General features: G+C 52.0%; 3 protein-coding genes across 3 annotated transcripts; 2 read left to right on the top strand and 1 right to left on the bottom strand.

Moving 5' to 3' along the window:
- Nucleotides 1–62: 62 nt before the first annotated feature.
- Nucleotides 63–2,891, bottom strand: LMJF_10_0040 (conserved hypothetical protein; the record flags this gene model as incomplete). The annotated part of the gene is made up of 1 exon (XM_001681280.1): nt 63–2,891. The coding sequence occupies one exon, from the start codon at nt 2,889–2,891 to the stop codon at nt 63–65; it is 2,829 nt and encodes a 942-aa protein (XP_001681332.1).
- Nucleotides 2,892–12,197: 9,306 nt separating this feature from the next.
- Nucleotides 12,198–13,679, top strand: LMJF_10_0030 (phosphate-Repressible Phosphate Permease-like protein; the record flags this gene model as incomplete). Its single annotated transcript, XM_001681279.1, has 1 exon — nt 12,198–13,679. One exon carries the CDS (start codon nt 12,198–12,200, stop codon nt 13,677–13,679), a length of 1,482 nt encoding a protein of 493 aa, XP_001681331.1.
- A 2,080-nt stretch (nt 13,680–15,759) lies between these two features.
- Nucleotides 15,760–17,739, top strand: LMJF_10_0020 (putative pteridin transporter; the record flags this gene model as incomplete). Its single annotated transcript, XM_001681278.1, has 1 exon — nt 15,760–17,739. One exon carries the CDS (start codon nt 15,760–15,762, stop codon nt 17,737–17,739), a length of 1,980 nt encoding a protein of 659 aa, XP_001681330.1.
- Between the last annotated feature and the right edge of the window lie 303 nt (nt 17,740–18,042).

The following is an 18,042-nucleotide window of genomic DNA, read 5'->3' as shown; positions in this document are numbered from 1 at the left end:
TTCCCAAAACGCCTCTAAATAGTGAGATGCCCATACTTCCCGTTCCCGAGTGGCGAGCTCCGCTACCCTTCAGGATCGCAGGGAAGGATATGCACGACGTAGCTCTCATCAGCGCTGGCGACGAGACGCGACGTTGCATCACATCGGACATGGAAACGAGGCAGCTTCAGCTCACCTGCACGAAGAGGGGTGAGCACGTATCGTGTCACACTCCCTTCAGCCGGCCCGATTTGAAGCGACCTGCGTGTTGTGGCGGCGCACACAAAGTCATCTGCCTGTGGGTCCAGCAACAGTTCACCAATGAAGGGAACGCCGGCCGCGTTGTAAACGGAGACGTCCAGCTCCAGTGGTGAGCCGTATGGTGCAACCAGCGGATACTTTGCGGACACCTGTACTCCGAAGTCCTCGATGTAGACGGCTGGAATGCACACGTCAGAGTACAGGCGCGCCGCTGTGCGCTGGGGGGCGAAAAAGACGCGTATGAAGCCTGGGTTAAACCGTCCAAGACGTTTGGCTTGAAAGCGCGTCACCATTGTGACGCACTCACCTTCCTCGAGAAACGAGCCCTCCTCGCCGCAACAGAACGACAGCACGTCAACGTCATCGCCGGTGACGACGTCAGCGTGGAGGACTGTGATACCCCGCTTCGCAGTGCAACGAAACGTACTGCTTAGCGTCACGGTGTCATCCCGCTGAAACACAAACTCCTTCGCTGTCGTCCCCTTCGTGAAAAAATAGAGGGCGCAGTCGTCCTTCCAGTTGGTGACCAGCGGGGAGCTGAAGATGTCAGCCGCCTTCACCAGCACGCTCTTGTCGTACTGTGCGTACGACAAGCTCATCGACGGGACAGACATTGCCGCCGCAGCGTCACCCCAGAGGCTTCCACCAATCATTGAGTGCTCAGCGTTGAAAGGTGGGTCAACCGATATGTGGAGCGTTCGGCAGCAACTGACGCCGCCGTAGCGATCTGTGGAGTATTCAAAGGCGATGGGGAGGCGAAACTCGGCGCTACGAATGCAGGCAATACTCACAACGAGGTGCACAGACTCATCGGCTGCTAGGTCCGGCACCGCATAGCGCACCTGCCCGCCGGTCTCCGTGACAGGGAGTGGCTCGTTCGCGCTGGTCCAACACACGGCCCGGAACAAATTCGGCTCATGTGGAAGGGTCATGTAGCCATTACGCACCCCAAGCAAAGCACACGAAATGACGATGTCGCACTCAGCGCACTCTCCCTCGACAGCTTCAAGGAGAGAGGGGCACTCCACCCTGAAAATGGTCGATGGATTTGATACCTGCAGCACCTGCCGAGATATTTTCGCAGAGAACGCCGCGCGCGTGGCGGTTGCGGACTTACCCGCCACACTAGAGGGCCCGACGGCGAAGCGCCACCGCGTGGTGGCACAAATCCCGCCAACATGGACGTCGGCCGTCAAGCTGGTACACACATACTCTCCACTGTGTGAAAGCGGCACGTCGACGGCAAGCTCTTGTGGACACGAGGCAGACAGTTTAACGCATCGAGCCGGGCTAAACGGCACTTGAGTCTCTGTCGCTCCAGCCACCGTCCCAGAGGACAGGGTGAGCATGCGCACGTCAACGCTGATGGACGCTGCAGAGGTAGAATAGAGCGTGACAACCACTCGCGCTGAGTCCCCAACTACCTTGGCGCTCTCCTCGTCAAAGTAGGCCACAGCAGTGAAGGGAGCCTGCAGTCTTCCTTTCGGGTACTCCAGGACGACGTCATTGTGGAGACACCCCTCCAACTCGTGCATACGCAGATGGTATCTTTCCTGGTCCGCGTGGCCCAGGGCGTCAACACAGCCATGCAACAGGAGGGCAGCAGTCAAGCGCGGCGACAGAGCACTCCACGAACTGGCACTGCCCCACGCCATTGCAGCTAGCCGGGAGATGATCGTGCTGCTCGCTTTCACCAGCATGCGATCGATCGCCTCGGTATCGGGGACACCGTCGATCAACTCGTTGCCGGCGAGAAACGCAAGATACTCAACCTCCGTCTCGCGAGACGAGCACGCTGCCTTTGCTTCTGCCAGAAGCCGAGTGATCCGACCACGAAGAGCGCTTTTATCGAAGGACTTCCACAACGCAGACGCGTGGTTGCCCAGGAGTTCCTCCTCTCCAATGTGTGGCGGCGCCTCGATGGCGATGCCTTCTTTACGAGAAGGCAAAAATGCATCGCAATCCTGCAACGCTTGAGCAGCCGCCACAAGGTAATCACAACACTGTCGCGCCTCCAGATTTTCTGTTTTCCGGGCCAGGTACTCGAGCCACTCTGCCTCCATGACTTTTGTGAGAACCAAGACAACCGTCTGGCACTCATCTTTGACGCCACCACCGTAAGCCGTCCCTATCCAATCCACAAAGCACCGTATTTCCTGGTACACCTCCGAAGAACTGCTGAGATGACCTTCACTCACAGAAACACAAAACAAAAAATGCCACAGAAAAACCGATCCACACAAGCGAGCCTCGAAGGAGGGGAAAAGGGGAAACAGAGTCTTGATTTTACGCAGACCCGACAACATCTGCTGCCTTGTGCTTGAAAACTCGTGAAGCACCAAGTAATGCCAGCCAATTTTAAAATGCAGCCCCGGTAGAGCAAGCCGCTGATTGCTATCGTCATTAAGCATCTCTTTGCGATCACGGAGTCGCCGCACTTCTCCCTTGTGATAAGCAACCGTGCTGTCAAAAACAAGACTTTGCAGGGCAGCAATACCTCTCCACACACCGTTTTCGATCGTTTGTAGCGCCGATCCGGCAAGACGGCTTCCGAGCAAAGATCTCAAGCTCTTTTCGATGCTGTCCCTGAGCTCTTCCTTGCTCTCGGCGGTCGACTCCACGACCGGAGCAAACACAACGTCGCAGCGCATCGATTCGAGCGAAGCTCCGAGACACAGCACCAGCTCCTCGCTTAACTTTGCAGCTGTCACATTGACGGAGAGACGATCAAGAAAGCAAACCAAGACAATGCAGCTAAAAACTGACTTTTGGCGCTTCAAGCACCAATCGCTTCGCAGAAGCTGAGATGCATCGCTCGATGAAGCTGCTTTTCTTGATGTATCTAAGCCGATCTTGTCCGTGCAAACAATGGTCATGCGCGGCGATACTTGCTGCAACACCTGCGACACTTTTTCAGCCTCCTCGACATGTGAGGCTACAGCAGCTACACAAAACCGAGGGTTTGTATCCCAGTAAAAACGGTAAGAGGCATCGCTATAGATACCGCTGAGAACGTTCATAGCCGTACTTGCAAGAATGATAGGAAAAAGCGAGACGGCAAAAAAAAAGCTACCAAGTATTCTCCAGCATTTGATCTTGTGCAAGCTAGATAATGAATCAAGTTCAGTTTCCCTGCCTTTTTTCTCCACTGAACTAGTAACAGTGACCATGATAGGTGAGTCGAGAGACAAAGGAGTTCGTGGAAACGCAATGAATGATCAACACTTGCTCATTTCAAAATGGAGTGAGGAAGTCGTTCAGGTATCCACGAAATGCAGATTTCTCAAATCCAGCCCGGGAGGCGACGCTCGTTGAGCACACACTGGGTGAACAACAAATTGTCTGTTACATATGCACAGCGTATGTTATCTCACCATCGACAGGACGATATGCCATCTTCTATGCTATTGTCTCGTTGCTCTTTTTTTCCTTTCTGCGCTTGCATCCTCCCAAACCGCTACAAGCAGAATCACACAATCACCCTTTCCTCTGGGCTGATAGCGGGACTGAAGTGGTCTGGAAACCTGTGCACTCAGGTAGTGGGTAGTCCTGCGCCACGAAAGACAACGTAGCTAGCCTTTCCCTGGCCACCATCAGTAAGAATGACAAGGGAGACATAAAAGCCCTTCCCATATTATATTAACGAAAACACGGCACTTCGTTCAATCTTGTACAGCTGCGAGAAAAGCTTCAGAAGTATCTGGCGAAGCAATAGCTGACAGCTTTCAGCATCAGCGAGAGCTAGAGAAAGGCTTTGTGACATTGATGTGGTGACAGCAAAGAAAACACTTGCGAGAAGGAGGCATTGCCACTGAAGGTAGATCAGATAGCTCCATGAGCGAAAGCGCATAACATGACGATCGAGAGCAGAAAACGCGATTATCACCTCTTCAGCGATGGATGAAAGCAAACACCACTAAAATGACACCCATTGCCACATAGCAGACCAGTACAACATCAGAGAAGCTAAGATTTGCTTGTGATAACAACGGTTGCTCCCAGAACACAGGACTTCAGGATCCATCTAGAAGAGTAGCAGCTAGGACACAACCATGAGCCGCACGATAACGGCTTCCAGTGCAACCAAAACCGGCGTCAGTAGAACGAAAAAGTGGTCCATACAACGACGCACGGTAAAGTTTGCTTGACTACAGTATTTCTCAGCATCGAGTGAGGAAAAAAATAACCTTCGCAAGCACACGTGCCAGATGATGGGGTCTACCTGCATCAGAGATCTCCAAGTAGCACAAATTAGACTTTCAAAGCCTACATTTTGCACCGCCAAAAAAAGGCAAAAGAAAACACAGGTAGCGCAGTGCATGAGAGCTGAAACCGTGTTGAACACAGCATCTAGAAGAACTGTGGTGCAAGAGGTACATGATTGAAAGTAGACGCGTTGCCCACCAGCCCAGAGCTCTTGCTCCCCTTCCCATAACATGACGGAAATCGAGAAAAATACCTTGCTACAGATACTCATCGACTTCTTCGCGGCTTACTGGTTCTCCACATCGCAAGCTTACGACGTGCTCTAATAGAAAAGAGAGTATACTCTTTTTCTTGAACCGTAAAATTCTCCACAGGGGATAGAGGATCAAATGAAGCTTTTGTGCACAAGTGCCCCGATACAAGTTACGTACCGCGATGCTCGAGGCGGCGCTTCTCCCTTGTCCACGCCGCACAAGCTCGGTTTGGTAGCAGTGTCACATGTCCAAGACAACACTGCTGCTTCAAAATATGAGAGCACAGTCCTACCACAGCCAGTACATGAGTCACACGAAGAATAGAAATCCCGCCCAAACGCACACACAGCATCCAGTAAGGTGTTCTGCGTGACCAGTGAACGAAACAGCTCCACCAAAAGCGCTTCTTGCGTGTACCCACGAGCCTCGGGACGACTCACTAAAAACGCCAAGAGCTTATAACACGCAGAAGGCAAAATTATGAAAAGAAGCACCTCTTTGTTGACTGATTGTAGTCGTGGCAACTCGATGATAGCGCCGCATTGGAAAGCGCAGTCAACAACACGCGTTACAGAACGACGAGCAAGAGATTCATCGGGGATTCTTTCGTAACGCGAGCGCAGAAAGCATCGAAGCAGTAAGGACAATACGATCTCACTGCATAAAGTTGAGACCGCTCTCAAGGATAAGCGGAAACAGCAGTTCGACCGCTTTACTGCTTAAGAGAGAAGTTGGTGGACAAAAAAGCTGCCACTGTCATTTGAGGATGAATCGTTCTGTTCCACACAGCCCGTTAAGTCGGCAGTTCCGGGGAGTCAAAACGCAGAGAGATGAGCGTCATGACAGAGTTACGAGTGCCCTGAAAACAGGAGTTCCTTACAGGCTGTCCATACTGTTACTAGTTTTAGGGAGACCAGCTCGCCAACAACACGAAAAGTCGATGATTGCATTGAACTACATAATGACAGCAGCCGCAAAAGTCTTGCCGGCCAGTGAACCGAAGTTGGTCGCTGTGTCTCATAGAAAGCAGAGGCGATGGATCCCAGCATTACACGCACCCTCTACCTCCACAGCAACCCCGAAAAAAAAAAGCGATGCCACAAAGTGAAAGCAGCAGCATTCGTGTAGCCAAAAATAAAGAAAAAGCGTTCAGGTACTGCTCCAGCGAAGGCCGTCACCGATGACCTGTACCTACAGCAGCATACACTCTTCAGCCAAGAACATAACCAGCCAACGGGATTACAAACACATACACGTGAGAGGCGCTGTGAATGTTATATTCACAGACTGCAACCCCAGCCTCGACACCTGCACGCGCTGCAGACCCGCCAACTGGCGGCATCAAACAGGGAAACGGAGCTGCACCTATCACATTTTCACCACTGGGTGGTTTGATCCGCTGGCACACCACCAAAAAGCACCCTTTATTGACTCAGCGACACACAAGTCGAGCACATTCCAGAAGAAAAACAGCCAGAAGATAATAATCGTGAAGCACCTGCTACCCTCGAAAGTGCATTTTAGAGCATGCCGTAATGCTTGCACGTGTTGGCATGCATCGCTAACCATATGCATACATCGATACCTCTTGCTGGAAACCAGCCAGCAATCTTCCACACCACAGCATTTCTGTTCAATCAGAGGGGGGGGGGTGCAAAAAACTTCAGTGAAGAGTTCACAAGAGCTGCAACTTAGCTAGCACGACGGACTTCGTCCATTTCCCCAGCGAGACGTGTCAAGCAGAACCCCGCCGTCCAATGCGGCAAAGATCAAGCGGGGGTCAGTTTTCCAAAGGCATCACCAGCATCTTCGCCCGCCCCCGGCTCTTTCTTTGCTTTCCCTTGACGCAAGTGCGCGTAAGACAGCCACAGACGACGAGGATTACCCTCCTCGCGCATTTCAACAGAAGCGAGTGACCCTGATGCGCCAGATCCATTCACTGGAGAGCCGAGAAGACTTACAAGACCTCTCTGATCAAAGCATGCCAGCTTAGATATGACGTGTTGTGCAACGGCACACCTCAAGCCGTGCAGTTTGCCGAGAAACAAGGTGAGCCCATTTGCATTCAGCACTGTCCGCCACCAACTCCGAACAACTCGCGCTCCTTACTGGCAACCCTTGTACTTTCTCCTGCCACCCCAGTCTCAACGTACGCTAGCAACTCCTCAGAAAGACGAGAAGTCGGTACTGTGATAGTCCTGTCTAGGCGCTTCGAACAGTATCAGCGCTGGGTGTTCCTCGTAGATGCCCCCTAGTCCATATAATCTTGTTTCTTTTTTTTTTGCTTCAGTGGTGTGGGGTGCATTCCGTAAGCAGCATTTCCGCACTCGCTGCGGCTTCAAGACACAAAAGCCAAGAGCACCGATGACGTCCTTGCTGTTGATCCTTCTGCTTCCAGTGGAATTGCTTTGCTGACTTGACTCTGTCACACTTGGCTTCGCTGCATGTAACGGCAAAAGGAAAGCATCGCCCACTTGAGGGTTCCTGTCATTTCATCACTTGTTTCCTTGTTTTCTGGCATTGCCATAAGCCGTAAATCTCAATTTCATTGCCGCAAGAGAAGCGAAGCTTATTGAACAGCTGTATCACGTGTACATCTTGAAAGCGGAATTCAATACGATGCCACAGGAAGGTAAACACCTCGAGATTACCTCACGGTGCTTGTGAAGTTCCACGAGAACTGTGTTCTGGCCCGAGTGCAGGTGCTTCCGCGGGAAAACAAGATTAACAGCGCTCCATCGCTATAGGGCTGCTGTAACCTCTTTTTGTTGATGCAGTAAGCTCTTGCGTGAAACGTGTAAGAGGAATCTAACCAATATCCGATCGTACACACCGTCACCTGTCCACATGGGTAACCTTACTCAGCGCTAAGCGTCGCAAGTTGACAAGGTTGCACATGTGAAACCCACGGTAAATGAAGAAATCCCCCGTTTCTCGTTTCGATGCTTGCTGCAAGCAACAAACCTCTCACTTTCCCATTTTGTAGGCCCTTGAGCCTGTCCCTCTAAGTAGTCGTTTGTCACTGGCAGAAATAGAAGCTGACTGGCTTCACCACAGAGTGGCTAATGGGCCCTGATGCCGTGGTGAGGTGCCCCTGTCATCGCGTCAGAACGAACACGAGCGAAGCACGAAGAAAACGCATGTATTAGCCAACAAAGTGCTTTCCTTTCAAGTAGCCGTCGTACAGGGAAAAGAAAATTGCAGATATCGTCTTCAGCTGAGCAGACAACTTCAGAAAAACTTCAACACAAGCGATACACACTCTCCCTTGCACTGGGGTCTTCAAACTCGTTTTCACAGACTTTGAGAGTTTTGAAACTAAGTGCGTTATTTGTTAGTGCTGATATCTTCACTTCCTCTGTTGAGGGAATTGTATTTTTGTTTTTGGTAGCGCCGCTCACTCTTAGCATTTTTTTTTTCAGTTCCATCTGCTTTCGTTGGATTATCAGCTATCGCGAAGAGTTCCTCAGCGAACACTGGCTGTTGTTAGATTTCATTCGAAACATACGTATGAGGTGAGCCTCTGCGGCAAAAGGGAAAAAGTGGCTTTTCCACGTGCCTCTGCATTGATGTAAGGACACCAAGAAAGATATTCACATTCTTTGCACTGGCGCGTACATCATCTTTTTCCCCTTTTCCCTTTCGTGAGGGTACGAACGCACACGATTGATGTGAAAGAAAGGGCAGCAGCATTGACGAAAAAAGAAAACAAGTGTACGGGGGCAAACTGCATTTGTTTCGGGTCTTATCTGCTCTCCGAAGCCCAGGTTTTCTTTCTTTCGGGACGAACTAGCGCGAACAACAGCAGAAAAGCGCTAATCGTCTTTGTACGCCTCTTAGTGGAAGCGGTGCGAACACAAAGTGAAAAAAAAAATCTAAACGTTTCTCTTTGATGATAAGGTTTGTGTCTTCTCGTACCCATACTTGAAAACACATGAGTTGTTCGCCTTGTATATGTCTACGAGGGAGCGATGTATGACCTTGCCTTCATTTGCTCGGTCAAGGAGGTCTGATGAATTAGGTGGAGAAAGAGTTGATTGGGAAGTCAGCGAGGTAACTCTTGCTTCTACTACAAACTCCGGTGTAATGTTTATTCGGTGATTACAACAATTTTGCAGATGCCACTCTCTTCTTGTCAACGATTTATCGCCTATGTGAAGGCGAAACTAGCGACTCGGGGTTTCTCTTTTATCAACACAGGATTTTTGCATCTTTACCAGTCTCTCTGAACGAAATGGATACCGTTTTCTGTGAAACTGCATCATGGTAGAGGTTTTCGCTGGAAGAGGCTACTTTAAGGGCGACAAAAAACAACAACTGGTATTCTTCCTACCTTTTCTTGAAAGCTTTCGAAATGACGATAAGATCGCCAATTGATCGGAAACAGAATGAAGAAGATCAGTGTGAAAAACGAAAGGGATATAATCTTACAATGACGTGCGTCTCCGATTTTACATGTTATCATAACCCTGCTTCTAATTCAGATTCAACGTACTTAAATCTTTCGCTTATTTTCCTGCCACTTACACACCCACACACCCTTGAGTTTCTGCCAGGACACTAGTCCTTGGGCAATGGGAGGTAGGAAGCTGTCTCCACTTTTTTTAGCGGTGCTAGTCGGTGCTTACTTGAGAATAGAACATCTTGTATTAGCACAACGTGTGCTTTTGGAATACGCAGCTCTGTTTGAGAGAGGCAATATCGGTATACTTTGCCTGCGACACAGAAAATCCTGCAGCACCTATGTGTTAATGACATACTCTGGAATGCTTCACACTCCTGTTCTGACACCATTTTTTTTCCTGTGTATTGGCTCACGAGCTGCGCATTGTTTTCGAAATACAGCAGGGTTTAAGAGCTGCAAACTTTGACAAAGGTCAGTCCAGGGATTCGTTTCAGCATTGGGGCGGCGCAAGTAAATCGCTGAAGCTGTCGAACGAGTTACCGCATCTTACTTTCACACACTTCTTCTCTCCCAAGATATTCTCTTCTTGCCTATATCGGGTTTTCCGACTGAAAATCTTACTTTTGCCGCGGCACTCGAATACTTTTGCTACGATGCTATGAGAGCTTATGTACTGCGTAAAAAATGTCAAAGTGGAGCTGTCACACCATTTAACAGGGGCACCTGAAAATGACAGCTTTCTTTTCTTGTGATCGACGCGGTTCGGGTGACCAAGCACGAGGCGGAGCCCATCGAAAGGCATCAGGCTCTCTACCGGAAAGCGCTCGGTGAAATCAGGGCGTTGCATACGTTGTCCTCAATAGGCTTCATTTTCAACAGGGGTCATCGGCATAGCGTATGCAACAAACACAAATCGACTCATATCCCATGCGTTCCGGCAGCGGAGATAGTGCCACCGCCACTAGTAAAATCGATTTTGAGGATTTCTGCCAAGTATTCTGTGCCTATAACCCCTCGTGGCGAATGCACGGTGTTCGAAAGGGCTTGCATCTTGCGCTGTGGCGCTATCGCCATCGACGCAGCAAATATCAAGCGTCTCGGTGTAGACATTGATGGAGCGTGTTTATGGGCTATTGCTGGTGCTAGTGAACTTGAACTCAACAAAGCTACTGTCAAGTACTGCTTTGCGCTCGGCACTGATCTGTTCTCTAACCCTTGAGTGGGTGGTGCGGTGTCTCCGCCTCCGGGGACGGTACGAGCACGCTCACCTACGGAATTGCCGGCGAGGTGATATCGCTGCTGGTTGTAACCGCGCAAGAGAACTTCGCTCAGAAGAACCAGGTGGTGCTCAAGTCATCTGCGGGCCACGAACGAACTCAGTTGCACGTGAACGGCGAGAGGCAAGCTTGGCATCGCTTTCAAGGCGTGTTTTCATCCCTTCTCCGCAACTCAATGCAACGGTGGTTATGACATCGCGTTTGAGTTAGCTGAAGATCGTGTAAAAGCGGCGGTGACACTAACGCATGCTGTCGACCCCGACATCCTTCTCTGCGGCGAGCTGCTGAATAAACGGTGCTGTTTTTAGTGCGCACAGCTACTTCAAGACGTCGGTCCACGAGCATTCGACGGTGCTCATGAACCTCATCAGCAACGACAGCTGACTCTGAGACGCCAAGAAAGACTACAAAGGCGTTGAGAGCATTCTGAACACAGAATTGGGGGGGAGGGGCTGGGACGATGTGCAGCATGCGTTCTCTGAGATGCAGAAAAAAGGCGAACTCCGTGCGAGACGCACAGCATGGCTGCCTCTTCGCCAATGTGCACTGCTCCAAGAACAACACAGTGCAACCACCTGATCGCAACCAGCGTGCATGTGCTCTTTTTCCAAACGAGCGCAATGCGTGGACAAAGCAGAGGTACACTTCGCAAAGGCTTACCGGTCATACCTTATCTGAGAGCGCATGGACAATGGTTACTTCCACACTCTAACCCGAGCTGCGACGCAGAGGATGTCAAAGGTGCTCGTGAGCTGGGTCGGAGAGCAGCGTCGCACGCCGTTGAGGCGGGATTCACTATGCCTGCTGGGCTTGACATCGGCGTCTATAAGATCTGCCACCTGCTGCGAGAACACGGCAAGGACCACGTCGCGGCTTAGGTTATCAAGCGAGCCGGCGAACCGGATATCATAAACTCTGGGTGTTTCTGCTGTCTCAGCAAATGCTCTTTCCTACCGCGTATCTTTGAACTCAGTTCATGTATCGTAGGCTGTGTTCGTTTTCCCTCTACCTTAACCCGTCGCGTTCCTCACCTTGTTTACTGCCATGAGAAACAACAGCGTTCTGCGACTCTCTTTTCCCGGGGCTGCCCTCGGAATACGTAAATCGTAGCTGCCTACCAACGAAGGGCAACTTCTCCCACCTCCTTTTTCTCTGATCTCACCTAAATAACCCGGTGGGCACTTTCTGATAGCCCGCGTAGAGAAGTATCAGCCCGTTCGGTGCTGGCGAGAAAAGCATACGCAGCTCTCTCCCCACTTTCGAAACATGGGATTTTTTTTCTCCTTGTCTCAAGCCTGCGCGCCGCAGTTTTTTGCTTTCGATCCTAACACGGCACTGATTTCCGCCATTATCATAGCCAGCCTCTCTAGTGTGCTCCACTTTGTGCAAAAGGTGCACGACATTTCATTCTTTTCCTATCGCACACATAATGGAAGCAAAAGCGAACGACCCTCTTTTAGAGCGTCTTGGAGTGCACCTGGTCCCTGAGGCGCGGCCATACCAAGCTCGCCGCTCTCCTCGCGACACAAGCAACCATCCAAGACGCACTCTGTGTAGCGCACTCTTCCGCCTCACATCACTATTCATACCTCTACAACTCATCTCCTCTTTTTCCGTACCTCTGTAAAGTTCGCCGACACGCTACTGCCACATTTGACCTGTCTCTTTTCAACCAGTTAGCTACCGCAACTCGCTTTGGATTGTCTTTTCCACTTGGCAGCATTACGCTGAGCCTTTTTACGAGGTTTTCTACCTTATCTGCCACCTGTTTCATCTCTCCATTTCACACTTCTTGTCCACGGGAAGTAGGATAAAATGGCGAATGTCAATCCCTATTTGTGGATCGTCATTGTGGGCGGCTTCGTTTCGTTCCTCACCGGCGCCGGTGTGGGCATGAACGATTTGGCCAACGCCTTTGGTACCACGTATGGTGCGCGCATTCTCACCCTCACGCAGATTGTCATCGTAGCCTCTGTTTGCGAATTTGGCGGTGCGGTGACGCTCGGTGGTGAGGTGACGTCGACCATCTCCAGTGGGGTTGCCGACCCCAAGGATTTCGCGAAACAGCCATATGTCTTCATGTACGGTATGCTTTGCGCCTGTGGCGCCGCCTTCTGCTGGCTGGCGGTAGCCACGTGGCTGCGTCTTCCCGTGTCGTCGACACACAGCATCTGCGGTGGCGTGATCGGCTTCGCGCTGGTCTACGGCGGCGGTGGTGCGGTGAGCTGGGCGAAGAGGAAGGACGACTTCCCGTTCTTCAGCGGTGTGGCCCCGATTGTCGCCTCCTGGTTCATCTCGCCTGTGCTCACCGGCGCTGTATCGGCTATCATCTACAGCCTGGTTCGCTTCCTCGTGCTTCGCCCTAAGAACTGTGTGAAGCGCGCGATGTACACCCTGCCCGTCGTTGTGGCCATTGCCTTCTTCCTGGAGTCTTTCTTCGTGCTCTTCAAGGGTGCGTCGAAGCGCCTCAAGTGGTCGGTGGGCAAAGCTGCCTGGGTGGCTACGTGCATTGGCGCCGGCGCTGGCGTGCTCTCGTGCGTCTTCATTCCCCTTCTGAAGCGCTTGGTTGCTCGTGACGAGGCGCATGCCTTCGCTGCATCTGAGGAGCGTCCGAGTACGACGGAGGGATCGACTCAGCGCAAACCGCTCAACGACGAGGACGTGCACAAGGCTCGTGAGGTCACTGGCGACGTTGTCAGCCAATCGGAGGCCTCCGACTCAGAGCAATCGGAGGAGCGCCAGGTCACTGGTGCCAGCGGCCTTCAGGTCCAGCAGTACGAATGGCGTGCCGAGCGCGTGTTTCGCTACCTGCAGGTGTTCACCGCCATCTGCGCCTCCTTTGCCCACGGTGCGAGCGATGTCAGTAACGCCGTCGGCCCGCTTGCCGCCATCTACCAGGTGTACCAGACGGGCGGTGTGGAGAAGAGCTCTTCTGTTCCGATCTGGGTGCTGTGCCTCGGTGGTGCCGGTCTTGTTTTGGGTCTCTCCACCTTCGGTATCCGGCTGATGCGTCTGATGGGTGAGGATCTGACTGTCATCACGCCAAGCCGCGGCTTCTCTGCGGAGCTGTCGGCCGCGCTCGTCGTGTCGTTCGCCTCCGGCTACGGCATTCCCGTCTCGTCCACTCACTGCATCACTGGCGGTGTCATCGCCGTCAGCATCGTCGACGTTGGCTTCCTGAACATCCGCTGGCTCATGGTGTTGAAGATGTACGGTGGCTGGGTGTTTACCCTCGTGGTCACCGCCATTATCTCGGCCATGTTCTTCGCCCAGGGTGCTAGCGCCCCTGCCATGTAGATCTCTCTTGGCGTGCGCTCCTGAAAGTGGCAGTTAAATGTTTACGTCGTAAGGAAAGTATTTTCCTCCTTCTTTTTGCTGGTATCACTTCGTAGTTTCTGGTGCTGAACCATTTGCAAAGCCCCCCTGCTCGCCAGACACCTTCTTTTTCCCCTCTTTGCTTCATGCCAATTTGGGTTTGCCGCATGTGTGTGCTTTCTGCCGTATGTGAGGTGTGTGTGTGTGTGTGTGTGCTTGTGTTTCTTGCCGCATTGTGAGTTTTCAAGGTACATGAACAGTTGCCCACGCTCACAGGCACCTACAACGGACACGCAGCTGTGCACACACATTTATCACACACACACACACACACCTTTTCCCAGAAGTGCGACTTTCATTGTGCAAGGTTGACTGATCTCCTTTTATTCCTGTCTCTCTCCCTCTCTCAGTCGCTGTAAAGGACGTTGCTTCGGTCTCTTGTTCATGTATTTCAATGTAATCCACTGACTTGTTTGTTTCGACTCATTTGTTTCTCCGTTCATGCCTCATCTTCGTCTTTTTTTCCGGTTGCCGACTGTTAGCTCTTGCGTGCGCTTGTGTGTGCGCGTGTACGTGTTTTTCTAACGTTTTCAGCGTAGCGCGTTTCGTTGTTTTCTGTGTGTTGCTGTTAATTCTTTTGTAGCTCACGGCGCTGCACTCCCATTGAAAGAAGAGAGAATAACCCCAAACCTCAACCCACCAGGAGGCAGCAAGAACGCGAAAAACGAGGAATCTTAAGGCGTGCAGTGAACCCTTCCTCTTTCGCTTTCGTGTCTTTTTCGTAGCTTCTTTGCTCGTCTATATATATGCATCGATATCTATATATCTATATATAGATATATATCTATATATATATATATAGATATATATATTTTTTGCCTGTTCTGCTCTTCCCATGTCTCTCTCTGTTTCGTTTCTTCATCTTCCCATCTCGCTTGTCGCTGGAAAGTCGCATTCGGAAAAGACAAACATCAGCAGGCTATGATTCATTTTCGCGCGTACCCCCTGCTCTCCTTTCGCTCAAAGATGCTTGGACAGTCGAAAGCAATAGGTCGTGATATACATCCTGTTACTCGTTTTGCTCACTTGCTTCTGACACTCCAGTCGACTCTTTGCGCGTGGGCGCCCCGTTTTGCTCTGATGTACCCTCGTATGATGAGCAAGACTCTTCGTTGCGGTGCACCCCTTTCAAAAGTGAGAACATAAAGGAAACAGTTCAACGGAAAAAAACCTGTGTTTTACTTCTGTAATCAATCATATCCAGGGGAGAGCAAAGCAAGAAAGCCGTGTGAGGCTTGAGAGGTAGATGTTCACGCCTCCCTGACGAGAAACGACTTCAGGCAGTGACTGCTGCGCAGCTGTGTGACGAGAGGACAAGACATCCAAGCGTTGTCTGACATGCTGCGGAATTTGTTGCCCTTGGCGACTCTCAAGTGTTTTCTTTTTCCCTGAGAGCCTTAAGGAAGTCCAGTGACTTACCGGCAAAGAACAGTGCAGAAAAAAGACGCGTGCTGATTTCGTCTAGTCTGTTCGTCTTCGGGCAAGCGCTTCCACGTGTGCGCATGAGCCCGGCCACCTCGATGACTCGGCGACGTGGGGCAACCGCCTGTGTCCCGAGTAGGCCACCTCTTTCATATGTTTCAACCGTGATTTGATGCGCCTTCGAGTGTGCGGCACGGCTACACGGTATGCGCGTGAGCTGAATGCGCAGCTGCATACACGCTTCGCTCTCCCCGGCTATGCTGCTGCTGCCGGTATGATCCCTTCCCTTTTTTGAAACGCTCTCACTCCCTCAACGTACGCCTTGCATCTTCTTTTTTCCCTCTGCGCAAACCTGCTCCCCCCTTTGCTCTCTGACAGATATAACAGCAAAAACACGAACACACCGCCCACCCTTTTGTTTCTCTTTCACTAAGACTCGTACACGTTTTCATCCACCCACTCGCCTGCCACGACTGCAATCGAAGTGTTTGCCCGCTCCCCTCTTCTCCCACGACCTGGCGTCTTCTTTGTACGCCCCCTCCTCCACACACACACACGCACACACACACACTAAGCGACCATGACCGTTGGCCAGCAGACCGGAAACGTTGTCGGCGGCGCTGACGTGCTTTGCGCAACGCCGCCCGCGGAGCAGCTGGGGGAGGAGGACAAGGGCTACGTGCACCCGGACACCGCCGCGCTCTTCGACGCTTCCCCGTTCATGCGCTACATCCCGATCTTTGGAACGGCAGTGGTACCGTTTGGGCCGAAGTGTGTGATGTCACTTGGCATCGTGTACATTCTCAGCAAAGGTCTGGCGAAGACGCTGCTCAACTCTTCCAGGTACGCCATGTTCATGAAGAAGTACGGTGTCACCACGGCGGTGTACCAGCGCATCTCCGGCATTGGCTCGTTGGGCTTCTCCATCAAGCCGCTGACAGCCATCTTGAGTGACACGTTCGCCTTTTTCGGCTACACGAAGCGGTGGTACATGGCCTTGTCATGTATTGCCGGTGCGGTGTGCGCTATCGTGTACGGCGTCCTGCCCTTCAAGCAGTCGAGCGCTGGCATCGCGGGTGCTATGATTTTCATCTCGGTCTTCTGTATTGCCAACATCGATGTGCTGTCAGAGGGTCACTACAGCCGCCTTATCAAGCGCCACCCCATTCCTGGTGCCGACCTGATCTCGTGGATCTGGGCGCTTATCATGGTGGGTGCGATCATCGCGTCGACCATTCAAGGGCCGCTTTCCGACTCGGGCCGCCCCACCATCGGCATCTTCCTCTCCGCAGGCCTGCAGGCCTTCTGCGTTTTCTTTTTCATCTTCAACTGGTATGGCGAGAAGAAGAACCTGGTCGAACGCAAGGAGGACTACATCTTTTTGCTGAAACAGGAGGCCCAGATGCAGGAGACGGACTCGGAGCCGATCAAGGAGGGCGTGGGGATGCACGACATCACCACGGGCAAGAGCAAGACGAAGTCCACCGTGCTGTATCACGAGTCCTCCCCGCAGAACAGCGACGGGGAGCTGGTGAACTTTGGTGAGCTTGACGATGACGTGACCGAGTACGACTTTGTCGCGACAAGTTGCATGTGCGGCATCTTTGGAGTGAACAAGGAGATCATCTCTCGCAACATCTCTGTTGCCGTCTACGGTGTCATCATGACGGCTGGCGTCGTTGCGCTGACCGTGCTCAACATCATGGGTACAACCTACCAGCTGCTCTACGGCTGCGTCAGCATCTCGGTTATCCTGTGCGCGACCGGCTTCCTCTGCATCCCTATGACGATCATGAAGGCCAACTTCTTCGGGTGGTGCCAGCAGGTGTGCTACATCCTCATCTCTGGCGGGACGGACAACTTCTACATGTCGGATGCCAGCTGTCTGCCGGACGGGCCACACTTCTCTCAGACATTCTACAACACCGTCGGCGCCGTCATTGGCAACGCTGCCGGCGTGTTTGGTGTGTACCTGTTCGCGCGCGTCTTCTCGAAGCAGAGCTACCGCGTCACGCTAATCTGCACCACTCTTGTCCAGATTCTTGCAAGCATCTTTGACATCATCATTGTCGAGCGATGGAACTTGTACATCGGCATCCCGGACCACGCCATGTACATCATGGGTGATGCTATCGTGTACGAGGTGTGCAACATGCTGAACTTCATGCCACTGAACATGCTCATCTCGCGCCTCTGTCCGAAGGGGTGCGAGAGCACGATGTTTGCAATTTTGGCGAGCTTCAGCAACATGGGTGCGTCGACGTCGTCCACGATTGGCGCGATTCTGATGGAAACGGTGTGGCCTCTTTCCTCCAGCCCGCCGTGCGACTTCAGCAACCTGCGTTGGCTGCTCATCTCCGGCCACTTCATCACACCGCTCATCGCCATTCCGCTAGTGATTGTGCTCATTCCCGGCACCCGCATCTGCGACCCGATCGACCCGAAGGATGTCGAGGCCCTGTCCATCTTCCAGAAGTGGCTCAACAAGTTTTACGCAACGTCAAGCGCACACGCCAAGCCCCAGCCCAAATCGCTTCCAGATTCGGAGAGGCAGCAGTAGTCGTCGGCGATGCGGTATGCGCGCCACTCATGTGCGTGTGTGTCGTGGCCTCTTAATTTCCTTTTTGTTTTCGACTTTTACGTGTGCTTGCTGCACCGCTTATTCCAGTGCACCACACATAAACGCTTATATATATATATATAAGTACAGCTACAGTCTTTTCGTTGTTGCTAACGTGCTTGACAGCGCTCATGATGCGGCACCGGCACCGCAGGCACCTGGAGACCCTGCACTACGCCGCCGCCTCTCTTTCCTTCGGTCTTGTACTCTCGTTTTGTATATGCAACCTTCTTCAATTTTCTG

This window comes from Leishmania major, chromosome 10 (assembly GCF_000002725.2).
Source record: "Leishmania major strain Friedlin complete genome, chromosome 10".
Taxonomy (NCBI): domain Eukaryota; phylum Euglenozoa; class Kinetoplastea; order Trypanosomatida; family Trypanosomatidae; genus Leishmania; species Leishmania major.
The sequence above is the reverse complement of the archived record's forward strand: the minus strand, read 5'-3'. Positions and strand labels throughout refer to the sequence as shown.